Genomic DNA, 12,530 nt, shown 5'->3' with positions numbered 1-12,530 from the left:
TACTCAACTCCGTTACAATAATCAAAGGGCACATCCTTGCAGTCATATACATATAATAAGAACATAAAATGGCGTATTATATTTCTCTTAGCTTGAAAAGATCTGCATCTGATGCGCTGTCTAACCAACAATAGTCCCACACGAGTCCACCCCATTCATTGTAGAAGACCCTGGCGGCCTGGACGGCATCCGGTTCCTATCGGCTGGCATGGTGCGGTGTAAGCAAGGCACTCACCGGATTAACTAAGAGCATCTCGAGTATCCTAATTTTTTTTCTCTAAATTAAAGCCATATAGTTTTTTAACTCCTAAAAAGATATTGGCAGAAAAAAAGAGACCATCTCCAAGAGTTTCTAATAATCTACTCCTAAAACATAGGAGACAATTTTACATCAGGAATCATATACTATTTCTAAATTATCGTAACCACTTTTATATATTCTTTCTCTCTCGTAAATTTGCATCAGGAACCCTTTCCTACTTCTTATTCTTTCCCACATCCTTCCACCTTTAGATTGACCGATACGCACGGGATCCGCGCGACCGCTACTACGCGCAAAGTTACGCGCAACGGGGGAGGATTTACCAAGTGCGTAAATTTTAGAAGCATATATTAGAAGTTGTTGGAGAGTTGTTTTTTCTCATCTTGCTAAAAACTAAGGATTATGAAAGAAAATATAATACTCTTGGAGATGCTCTAATATACTACACTCATATCTCTACACCTAAAAAGCCTCTAACAGAAACTCTACCCGACAGACATCGCGTGTCGCCCCGCTTCGCTCTGCCTCTCCGATAGATCCAACTACCCGAAGGAAATCGCGCACCCTCGGTCACGGAGCTCAACTCCTTCTAACCACTTCAAATAAAGGTACCAAATTATGCACATGGTCACTTGGATATGTTTGAATATAACCGGTCTCACACCCATCAGGAAACAATATCAATTAATTCCAGTTGGTCAAAATACATCACATTCATCAAGGGTGGATGAACACCCGAAGGAATGTAAGAGGAAAAGAGAAAGAGAATGAATTGCATCGACGTCTAAAGAGAGAAGGAATGAATTGAGCAAAAAGCGTCGTGAATCATACCAACGCAGAAAAGGTAATGCAACTTTGAGTATTATGATTATATACACACACACACACAAATACCATGGTTTCTTATCTTTAGTTTTTACAGTGGGTCAAAATGCGTGTGGTTCACGTCTAGGAGTCGTTAACCCTATAATACTTAGAAATCAAAGGGTAGAGCCTGCCATGCATCAATGCCTCCTGAGGGAAGAAATGAACAAGAAGCATGGTGATACAACATAATGTTTTCTTAATATACTAGCAGATGCCCGTGGGATGCTACGAGAGCCATACCGTGGACATAGTAGTACGCCACTCAATAAACAATGCCTTTTGACTTCTTGAGAGCTGTAAAAGTACACTAAAACACATAATGAATAACACATGGAGACTTTGAAAATCAATATTTTGAGATATAGTCTATGCCCGTGCGTTGCTAAGGCCAAAACAAAATCTCTGAGCATCAATATTCAACATAGCCAATATTAGTAAAAATGTAGCAATAATAGAGCTATACGTTTGCCTTAAATATTCATGCTCAATGTAAATATTCCAGAGTACACAAACCAGTTCCTGATCATCAATTGTCTAAACACAATAGAACATAAACCGTAAAAAAGTGATATCATCATGTACTTGGCATCAAGCACCGTTCGCCGAATGTGATTCATAATAATCTAAACAAAATTGTTTTTGTCGCTCTTGGAAAGCTCAAAGGTACTCACAATATGAGCTTTTTTATTCATCTGCAACCTGTAAAAGGAGAAAAATAATCCTTAAATCAATTTATTGATACTGACTGTCCAAATAGACATTCAGAATCGAGAAAATTTAGAATATTCACACTACACTTTTAGGCTAGTAGAAAGAAACTGGAACGCTTGAAAACATGATCACTCAAAGACCTAAATGCTAGAGGAGAAAGCAAAGACAGCATGAAGAAAGGAAGGTGCAGGTGCAGGTGCAGTTACTTACTTGGTTGTTCACCTCTGAATTTGCCGCCCTAAGCCGCCGATAATCGAGGTCCTCTGTGCGGTTGTTGACAGTGGAAATATACGAGAATTTGCCTTTGCAAGGACTGCAGGTAGCTTATGATCACACCAAGCATGACAACCCTGCCAAAACCTGAAAGGAGTATACATTTCCCAAATTCAAATCTGATAACACCAAACTCCAGAGTGACAGCAAGAGCTTGTGATACCAATTATGAGTGCCTTCTACTGTTACCTTGGTGCAACCCAGCACAACATCCTGCAGCAACTTCATCCTATGACTATTCTTTTCCCTTCTGACGTGAATTGTAAAAAAGAAGCGATTAAAAAAATCAGCACATAACTCTAACTCTACAGCAAGGGTTATTATATTCTTTTGAGGCAACGAAATCAGAAAGCCACATATGTCATGCTATGATATATCTTCAAGGTTACCACCGTGATATCAGAGCCAAAGCCTATGCACAACAATGGATGGCTGCAAAATGATCATATAGCTTCCAGATTAGTGACACCAAGATAATTCTTAAATCAAACTTGAGAGATGAAGTCTTAAGCATGTCCTGCAAAGAAGCCATTAAATATTTGTAGAAACTATAGGCAGACTTATAAGAATTAGCCATCATGTTTTGCACTGCTATAAGAATTTATGGTTCAATTGCATGACTTCATTCAACAATAACCAAGCAAGCAGATCTGGGGAGAGAAGATCAAGTTTTATTTCCTCAAGAGCAACAAAAAACATATCTGATTACCAGCCAACATAATTCACATCTGGTGTCACCCACAAGTGGCCACATCTCCATCATTTTTTTTCATTCACATAGAAGAAAACTACCAAACTTTATAAGTTCACACCATGAAGATGATCAGCTGACTTTCGTATTGGTAGTTTTGTTGAGCTTTCCTCCATCCTAAACTCCTAACTACCGACAGTAGTAACATTTTTAGTGTCATCAGTTTAAATAAGCGCTTCAAAATATCGGCACCTACCGACATTTATTTTCTTGGTACTGTAAAAAGCGTCACTACTCATTACAATTCGTTATTTCAATTTCTGCACTTTCTATATGATAAAACAGTTTCTGATGAAAACCCAGTTATAGTGAAAGCTAGCAACCATGAATCAAAGCAGTAGAGCACCAAAACAGTATTGGAGGGGTACAGTATAATAAAGACATGTGCAATAGAGAGGGAACTTCTAAGGCAATCATCTAAAAAACTGAAGAGCAGCATATTGCTTGATTAGTCAACCTTATCCTGATTCACAAGCATAATCAATGGAAAGAATTCCTAATTTCTAGTTGGTGAAAGAAAAAAATTGCTTGGTTCAACGACAATCAAGTTGCATCCATGCCATAATCAAGCCTGTAACAAGAAGTTCTTGATAGTTTGTAAAAGCGGAAACTGGGTTAGACAATATGACATAAATTATTCATTTTTTCCTACAATAGCCTAGAGTAGCAAGCGGCCATCACTTGGAATTAATGGAGCACGGCACCAATAAAGGATCTTTCCTAATGTATCAAGTGAAATGTCTTCCCTTCTAGCGGAAACAAATGTACTATGTAAGCACCTGAGCAAGTAGATAAGCGTCTTCCTAGAGCCAATGTGGGAGCCGAGCATGGAGCTAGTTCCGGCCAGCACCAGCGTCGCGCTAACACAATGGATCTCCGTGAGCTTGGACATGCCCACCTCTTCCAGTGCGGACATCACCTCCTACCCAAGGGCCAAGGCCGAGCTCCTCGAAACTCCCCACAACCTCGAGAGGGGTGGCGGCTTCGGCCTAGGTTTCAGGCGAAGAGGTGGACGGAGACGGTGCGAGGGCCCACTCCTCCACCTGGACCCGAACCCGAACCCGACGTCCTGGGGCTCAGCGGCGTCGGCGTCGGCCGCGGCGGTAGGAATAGGATGCTGCTGGCGTTGGGCTGTTTGGAGTTGGGTCCACATGTCGGTGTTGGCACAGGGGTGGAGGAGCGGAAGGGAGTTACGGAGGGTCATTCGTGAACGGGGGTCTAGTTTCCTCTCCGTAGGAGCAGAGATATATACCACGTAATATTATCTCACAATCCACATATGTTTTTGAAATAATATGTAGGTTGTGACATATCAATAAACAAGGAAAATGAGGATCCTGCTAACAATGGTGAACGGCTCAATAGGAACTCATACCTACGTTACAATGTTGATAATGGGAACATCTCAAATCGATTACCAGGTACTATTTCAACTATGTATATATGACAATGCGTATTCACTAATAAAACAATTGTTGTATTTAATGTTGTATAATGCGACGACCAAACGAACAAGAGGCAAAAAGAGAGCCTCTAAAAGAAGGCGAAATTAGTTGCGTGCAATCACTCTACACACGGATTCCATTGCCATGGAAAAACCCTATGTATATTTATGAGGCTACATCACCATAATCATGGTAACACCTTATGTAAATCTCTTCTACACCTAAAGAGACGGTAACGTTATCATCTACTAGGTGATACCAAATCTCGATCCTTGCTCACGCGTCCACGTCCCATACGAATCATCCTCCACTCGGAGCTCACACATCTGCGTCCTATCTGGTTTCGATACGAAGACCGGATCCATGTGTCCGTATCCGATACGAAGTCCTCGAAGTTCACACCTACATCCGATTACTGAAGTTCGGTCTAAAAAAATCGTAATCCCGGTACAACGCACGGGCATATATCTAGTCATCTGTAGAAGTATCATGTCTCATAGCAAGTCTTTCTAAAACTTATTCTATAAATCATTGTTTGGAAAGCCATCTGAATAAAAATTAATTTTTATATTGTCTACCCTGCAATAACATTTGTATATCTTTTGTTTCTATACGTACAAGTTAAGTTTTAATTTTTTAGGTGCTACAGTGGATATCATAATTTATACTAAAAAGATACATCAGAAATTTTCATGATTATTTTGATAGGTTATGACATTTAATAAGTAAACACTATAAATACAAAGTTGTACGAAATATAATGATGAAAAAATTCATAATTATTTTTAACATAAAATATGATGTCCTCTATCACATCACAAAATTTGAAATCAAAATTCAAAAAGACAAATCTTGTTAGGGGTTAAACTGAACCAACTAAAATAGTTGAGGGGAGTGAATTAATCAAACCAAGCATTAGTTTATGAGTTGTCTGGACATTTCAACTTGTACAAAGTAACTTGGACTTTTCCTATAAAAAATAGTTTCTATTTATAAGAGCTATTTTGTAAAAATATTTTAAGTAATATACACGTACATACTTTTGTATTGTCAATCAAAATCGTCCTTAAACACATATTTATTTTCTTTGAAAATTTAACTCGCGCTTTCTATTGCTATCATGCAGTGTATGTATGTAATGTACTTGTACGTGAATGGGGTAGTAACACTTAATAAGTTAGTGTTCAATGGACTTGTTAAGAACAATCCAAGTTACTATGAGGAATAGAAAATCTCAATATTAAATTATGCTACTTATTGATCTTGATTTCAAATGGAAATATATCAATAGTCCTCGCTTCGCAGCTGCTAAAAATATTCAAACATGCTTTCCAGGTTGGTGAATTTAGGGTTGGGATTACAGTTTCATAGGGTTAGGGTTTAGGATTAAAGGATTTTAGTGGACTTTAAGTGCACACAAGTTCATTGACCTAACTGACAAGTTTGGAGGGGCCAAATATCAAAATCGAAGAATTTAGGACCTATGATGAAACAAATATCAAAATTCAAGAGCTAGGAGATCTAAAATGACACCGCCGTGGAAATTTACAAAGCGCCCGTAAAATTTACTCGTTCATGATACATAAAACTAAGATGGATCTCAGAGAGCAGTGTAGAATAAGATATCCAAATGAAAACGACTCACCTAGCTGCGTACTCTCCGTTCTTCCACATATATACGCACAAAGGGCACAGGAGGCTGCCGGAGTAGACATGTGTTGTGCTATAGGCGGAACTCCGGAAGGGGAATTAACGAGAAGCTAGCGAAGGCAAGGCACACATGCTGCTGGCATGGAATCGAGGCGAAAGCGATGAGGACGATGGTGCGGAGATCCGAGGCGGCGCGGCGTGGAGGCAGCTCACGGGCGCGGGCCCCGGCGGGTGGTGCCCCTGCCGGACGTGGAGCGCCTCTCCGCCACAGGGGCCGTGTCCCCACCACCCGATCGGTGCATATACGCATGCAGTCGTCGCATACACCCCGCACTCACACACACACAAAAGATCTCCTTTTCTTTCGCTCGATCCGTTTCGCATGTAGGTACCTCTGGTGTCACGATATTAATTGCAGCTGGATCCATCGATCGGCCCCGCGTAGACTCACGCACGTAAAAAAACCCGTTAGCGTTATGTTGTACGTTACGTTGCGGCATGCATTGTGCCGTGCCGTGTGATATATATATGTCACGTGTGTCGTGTCATGCACAGCGTGCACACGTGCGACGACAGTGAATACCACAACATCTTGGCTTCCCCTTCTTGTCACCGTGATCGAATTACACTGGCCGATCGAGCCATCGATCCTAGACCCGTGCATGCATGCTTTGGATCCACGTACATGCACGTAAGACCATGGCCGGCCGGCCGGTCGGTCGGCATGCACATGCATGCGGTATGGACGGGGAGCATGCACGCACGAGGGAGCATGCGAACACCGAACAATAGCCACCCGCCGGTGTAACGACCCCTTGGTGCCGGCCGGTGGCGAGTCCAGGCCCGGCACGCAAACGCCAGCAATATCCCGGGAGCCGATCGATGCGCCGGCCCGTCGAAGCCAAGCCGGCGACGCGGCGAGCCCCGATTGGGCGCGGCGGCTGACCCACCCCGGGGACGCCGCTACGTGTCCCGGCCGCACCTGACTGCCACACCACAGCCACACGTACAGGTACAGGCACCTCGGACCGGAAGGGATGCACGCAAGGAAGACGTGTTTAGTTCAGAGGCCGTAAAGTTTTCGGCTACTGTAGCATATGTTTAATTATAACAATTAGTGTCTAATTATGGACTAATTAGGTTTAAAAGATTTGTCTCACAAAAATATATACAAACGGTGCGATTGGTTATTTTTTTATCTATATTTAATGCTCTATACCTGTCTTCCATGCATGTCTTCGAACATCCGATAGGACGATAGGACAGGTGTAAAGTTTTTGTTACAAACTAAACACCCAAAGCCGGACGACGACGACGCATGCAGGTAGCGCCGCGTGGCCGCGCGCGCCCCCACTCCGCGGCCGCCACGTCGGCGCCGAGCCGCCCGTACGGCAGCGACACGTCTCGCCCGCCCGTGGCCGTGCCGTGGTATATATACCTGGCCCTGGCGCCATCTCTGTGGCTGTGGCCTTCATCGTTCTCGAACAGGGCAGAGCTAGCAAACTCGAATCAGCATGAGAGGTTGTTGACGACGACGTCGTATATTACAAAAGGGCTTGGAGTATTTTCCGGATTTATTTTATTTATACATACGGCATCCATATTCCATGGCGGCGACGAGCAGCAGGGTGGAGGAGGCGGGGCGGATGTCGTCCATAGAGTGGGAGCCCAAGACGCTCACCCTCGACCAGATCAAGTTCGCAAGGGTAAGCACACACACTAATATAGTATATTATTGCTTTATATATACATCATACATTTCTGATTTGTGAGACTATTTTAACCCAGAACTTGCATCATTCTCGGCGATTTCCTTTTTTTTCTTTCGCCATCATCTCATGACGATAATTCTGCTCCCCGCCCTGATAAATTAATGTGTTTAATCTAAAATTTCTTTTCGCAAATCCAAAATTTTGTAATAAGCAAAGACACGAGTATCACATTTCCTCTTCATCATTTGTAAATAAATCTTCCCCTCCATCGTCCCTTCTTTTATTTTCTCTCCTAAATAAAAACATTGTCTATATTTCATAATTTCATGCAAGAAATATATAGTAGAGACAAATTTTCCTAGCTTGCGAACTGTTATGAATTTATAAATTTTCTCTCCAAAGTATATATACTATGATAACTAATAATAATAGTAAAATAATTCCCAAATAATTGGAGCGTCACTGGTCCTGAAATCGTATTCAATTAGCCAGTCCTTTCCACGTGTTTAGGTACCATTGCACCACTCCATCTTTCCCTGTAGTGACTCACCTACCTTCCTCCATCCACAAAATGCACTGAACAAATATTAATTAATGCCTAATTAAAAATCCTAACTAACTTTTTAGTGCTCGTAATTCGCAAAAAAAAACTTTTTTTAGTGCCTCTACATTTTAAGATATCCAGAAATATAAAGTATTGATGTATTCATATTTTGTATTAAATTAAATGTATTTTTAGGTGAATTAACTTCCTTCAAATTTAAAACACCAGTTACATGTATACTAATTATTTGTTGTGTACCTATTATTATTGTCTACAACCAGATTAAAAAAATATGATATGATGACCACAAAAATCTCTCTACATAGTTAAAAAAGGATACATGCGTCATTTGTTGCATTCAATAATCTGTTACATCTTATTTAAAATATGGTAAGTATAAAATCTCTCCATATAAACATAAAGTATACTAAAGTTTACAATAGATTATGTCATTTGTTTTATTTGATAACCCTATTCTAAATTTTTAGTATACCTTTGTATTTTATAAAAGAAGAAATGAAACATGCTCCCTCTGTCTCTAAATATCTGTCGTTGTTGGTGTGTGCCTCACAAGTTTGACTCGATTTATAGAAAATACGTGCAACATTTGTATCTTTAAATAAATTTATTAAAAAACTAGATTCAAAGATCTTTCCAATAATACTAATTATGTATCATAAATATTAATATTTTTTAATATATATTTAGTTAAAGTTGTTTTTTGAAAATAAAAAATAATAGATATTTAGAGACAGAGGGAGCATGACAACATGATTGGCGTGCGACGACGTGTCCATGACGACGTACGGGTCTCCGTCACGCAACCTGAACGTCGTACTCGTACGTGTACCCCATGCGCCCGACTGGCCACACGTTAACGGGTGCAACTGTGACCGACAGAGACGTGCCCTGCCGGCACAATAATTTAATATTGCTTCTGTGTGCTGTTACAACACGTCGCAGATGGACTATTCGTGTGCCGCGACCAGACGTCGACCTTGCGTCGCATCAACTAGCATAACTTGTGACGACGACCGTGATGATGACGTCTTTGCATTCGTACTTTAATTTACACGTACAGTCCATCCGTGCACGATACGTCCATACGTGTTAATTAACTGCACTAAATTAACCAGTGAGTGTTTTCTGTACGTACATGTTGCAGGAGGCGGCGCTGTACGTGGTGAGCACCAAGACGGAGGAGGAGGCGATCCGGATCTTCACCGAGGGCCTCAAGCCCGTGCACATGACCGTCCGCAAGTCCAGCTCCATCGACTCCTCGTCGGACGACGACGTCGAGCTCGGCTGCTGCTGCTCCTCCGCCGACGACTCCACCAAAGGCTGTTGCGGCGGCGGGAGCAAAGGCGGCCGCCGTGGTCGACGGCGGCGGCACTCCATGGACGACAGGGACGTCGCTACGGCGCCATTCTAGCTATCTAGCTGTTAGCTGCGTGCGCACTAGGAATAGTCTAGAGTCTACTGTACTTGTGTATTTTCTTCTTCTTTTCTCGCCTGTTTTTACTTGCTTTCCTTTGAGTTTGGCCCAGCTTTTTAGCGCGCGGAGAATTTTTGAGGCACAAGGCTCTCTTAACTAGTACTCCTAGCTTTATTAGATAGAAGAGATGTAAATACATCTAAGCTGCTAGCGGTGTACATTACAGCTTTTTATCTTCTCTCAAACTTAAGCACTCCCTTCGCTATACGTTTGTTTATTGTTTGGGTGCTCCCGCTTTGTTCCCTTCGGTCTTGTTTATAAAGCGTACACATGTCAAGATTTAAACCTATATCAAGATTGAAACTTCACAATTGTCAATCAATGATTAGCCAGCCAACAATTTTTACCTATGCTAATACAAACTTGATACTGCTATATTAATTTGTAATCAAATGAACAATTTTTAATGCAAAACTGGTTTCTATCTTCTAGAAACAAAATTTGAATGCAAGAATATGCTATGTTACAAGACTATGTATACAATAATTTTTTTTTATTTTCTTTATTGTACAGAATCCTTTTTCTCAATGGAAGTATTTACTGTATATGTTTTTTTAACACCTCGTTGCATCGTGTCTGTGCTTGATGTTAAAAAAACTACTAGCCAACTGTTTGTAATGACCAAGACCATTTGAAAAAAAAATACATTTTTGCTATCCACATCTGCAATGAAAACTTGCAAGATCACACATTGTATATTGCAACACATGTATGTGTTAGTAAAGTATGTTAGTAGATTGCAACGCTTATCACTACAAGAAATGTGGCTTTTTATTATGTATATGGCAAAATGTCACTAAAATCACCCGGTTTATGACTTTTTCTAAGTCATACATGGTAAGTGAAAAAATGTGCACGTCACAAAAAGGTGTCACAAAGCTTGTCCAATTTCATTCGATGAAAATCTTCGCCATAATAAAGGCTAGTTTGTAAAGGTTATAAATCGACAAAAGTGGGGCATCAATTTTCTTATTGATTTCTTTTTAAAGCACTAGAGTCCACACTAGCATACAAGCCCACCTGTCAGAACAGGTCCCTTTAGCACTGATCTAGTGGGTCCAATATGTCATATATTTTTAGTTAAATAAAAATACATATGATTTGGAAACTAGCTCACAAGAGTCAAGAGTGCATGGTTTTACCATCGAGCTATATATATATAAGTCTATTTTCCCTTCATTTTTCTTGTGCAACCCTCAATTATGGCCGGCCGGCTCTCTGCTTTCCCATGGGCTCGGTCGTTTCGACATCAACGACCTGCAGTCACTGCGATTCTACAACGCTGCATGCATCTGTGTGACGGACCAGAGTCCTAGGGGTTCCCCACGGGTGTTCTACCCAGATGGGCACTGAGATGGCTCATGATCTGTTGAAGGACGCGAGACAAGGTGGCGTGGACTTCAAGCTATTCCAGATCAACTTAGTCGGTTTACTATAAAAGCTAGATTCTGTAATAGGACTAGGACTCTTCTCTTGTAACCGACTAGGACTAGATACGTGCCCTTACCCTCTGTTTACACCAGAATTTGGAAGGAGGATCTCAAGAGCTCGAGAACTCCCAAAATCATGTCAGCAGGGAATCGATTGCGTGCGGATCGAAACCAGCTGATTCAGATGCAGCACTAGAATCGGCTTTCTTCAAATAGCGCCAGCAGATAACGACAGAGGCTATGATTGGCGCTGGGACGAAACATGCTGGACTCTACAAAAAGGGAAAAGATTAGAGTCTAAGTTATCTTAAATTAGGAATATTTTCATTTTTATGCCAAAGGTTGTAACAAATCGTGCTTGAGTAAGATTCATGTTTAGACTTCGGGTATAAATACCAAACCCCGGCTATTGTAGAGGACATCAATCAATCAAATACAAAGTCAATTACTTTTTTCGGCTCCGGCCACCCCTTAGGAGTAGGAGTAGAGTAGATCTCGGCAAGTTCTTCAGCGAGTTCGGCTGCATCGATTCGGTCGACCTCCACTGCTTGTCTATAAGTAACGTCATGGTTTATACCTCTGTTTGTATGGCTGCATCGATCCGATCGACCCCCACTGCGACTCTGGTATAGGGTAGTTATTGATTCTTGTCTAATTCAAGTATGGCCTGTGTGATTCTGCCTCACACTCCCTTAGTATGGCAGTCTTTGGTAGATCCATTAAGTTACCGATATTGCTTATTGCTTTCATTATTTATCTAATTACAACAATATCACTCTGCCCGATTGAGATTGATCTGGATCGGTCTTATATCTTGTTTAACTCATCGTTTGCTAATATAAAACTGATCTAATCTACATCTTAAGCGACAAGTTATGTTTTTATCGGCTGTTTTGCGTCAATCTTAATCGTGCATAGCGTGCGGTTAAGGCATGTCCAATCTTGAGTAGATCTATTAGTTAATGAAAACCATTCCATGGCCCGTCACCACGGCCTGTGGGATTCTGCCTCTCACCCTCACTGTTGGCACCGTGGAGTGGGGATCGTTAGTTAGTAGACCTGTTCCTGAGAAGGCATGACCTTAACTGTGCTCTATGCCTGAATCGGCTGTTTAGCCGATATCGAATGCTTTCACGAACAGTTCACATTACGAGATCATTGAAGTAGAGATAAGTTGAAAGATGCGTTAGCCCCATGATCTTGTTATGGTATTACGGCCTGCATGATTCTGCCTCATACCCCACTGATATTAGTAATGAGTTAGGATCGTCGAGTCTATTGTTGTTTCAACGGCCTGCATGATTCTGCCTCATGCCCCACTGGTCATGGCGATAGATGAGATCTAACATGTTCATTAGATTTATCTTTATTAAATGGTTAAGAGGTGTTG

General features: G+C 41.4%; 1 protein-coding gene and 1 long non-coding RNA gene across 2 annotated transcripts; one reads left to right on the top strand and one right to left on the bottom strand.

The window, feature by feature from the left end:
* Positions 1-1,143: 1,143 nt before the first annotated feature.
* On the bottom strand, positions 1,144-4,097 carry LOC136505125 (uncharacterized). Its single transcript, XR_010771103.1, has 4 exons — positions 2,303-4,097; positions 2,051-2,200; positions 1,370-1,828; positions 1,144-1,276 (listed from the first exon to the last, which is right to left on the bottom strand). It is a non-coding gene; the product is annotated as an uncharacterized lncRNA (long non-coding RNA).
* A 3,359-nt stretch (positions 4,098-7,456) lies between these two features.
* Positions 7,457-10,034, top strand: LOC136502559 (uncharacterized). The gene is made up of 2 exons (XM_066497818.1): positions 7,457-7,665; positions 9,381-10,034. The coding sequence occupies exons 1-2, from the start codon at positions 7,567-7,569 to the stop codon at positions 9,645-9,647; spliced, it is 366 nt and encodes a 121-aa protein (XP_066353915.1). The 5' UTR covers positions 7,457-7,566; the 3' UTR covers positions 9,648-10,034.
* Positions 10,035-12,530: the final 2,496 nt, after the last annotated feature.

The sequence above is a fragment of the Miscanthus floridulus genome, chromosome 14 (assembly GCF_019320115.1).
Source record: "Miscanthus floridulus cultivar M001 chromosome 14, ASM1932011v1, whole genome shotgun sequence".
Taxonomy (NCBI): Eukaryota; Viridiplantae; Streptophyta; class Magnoliopsida; order Poales; family Poaceae; genus Miscanthus; species Miscanthus floridulus.
The sequence above is the reverse complement of the archived record's forward strand: the minus strand, read 5'-3'. Positions and strand labels throughout refer to the sequence as shown.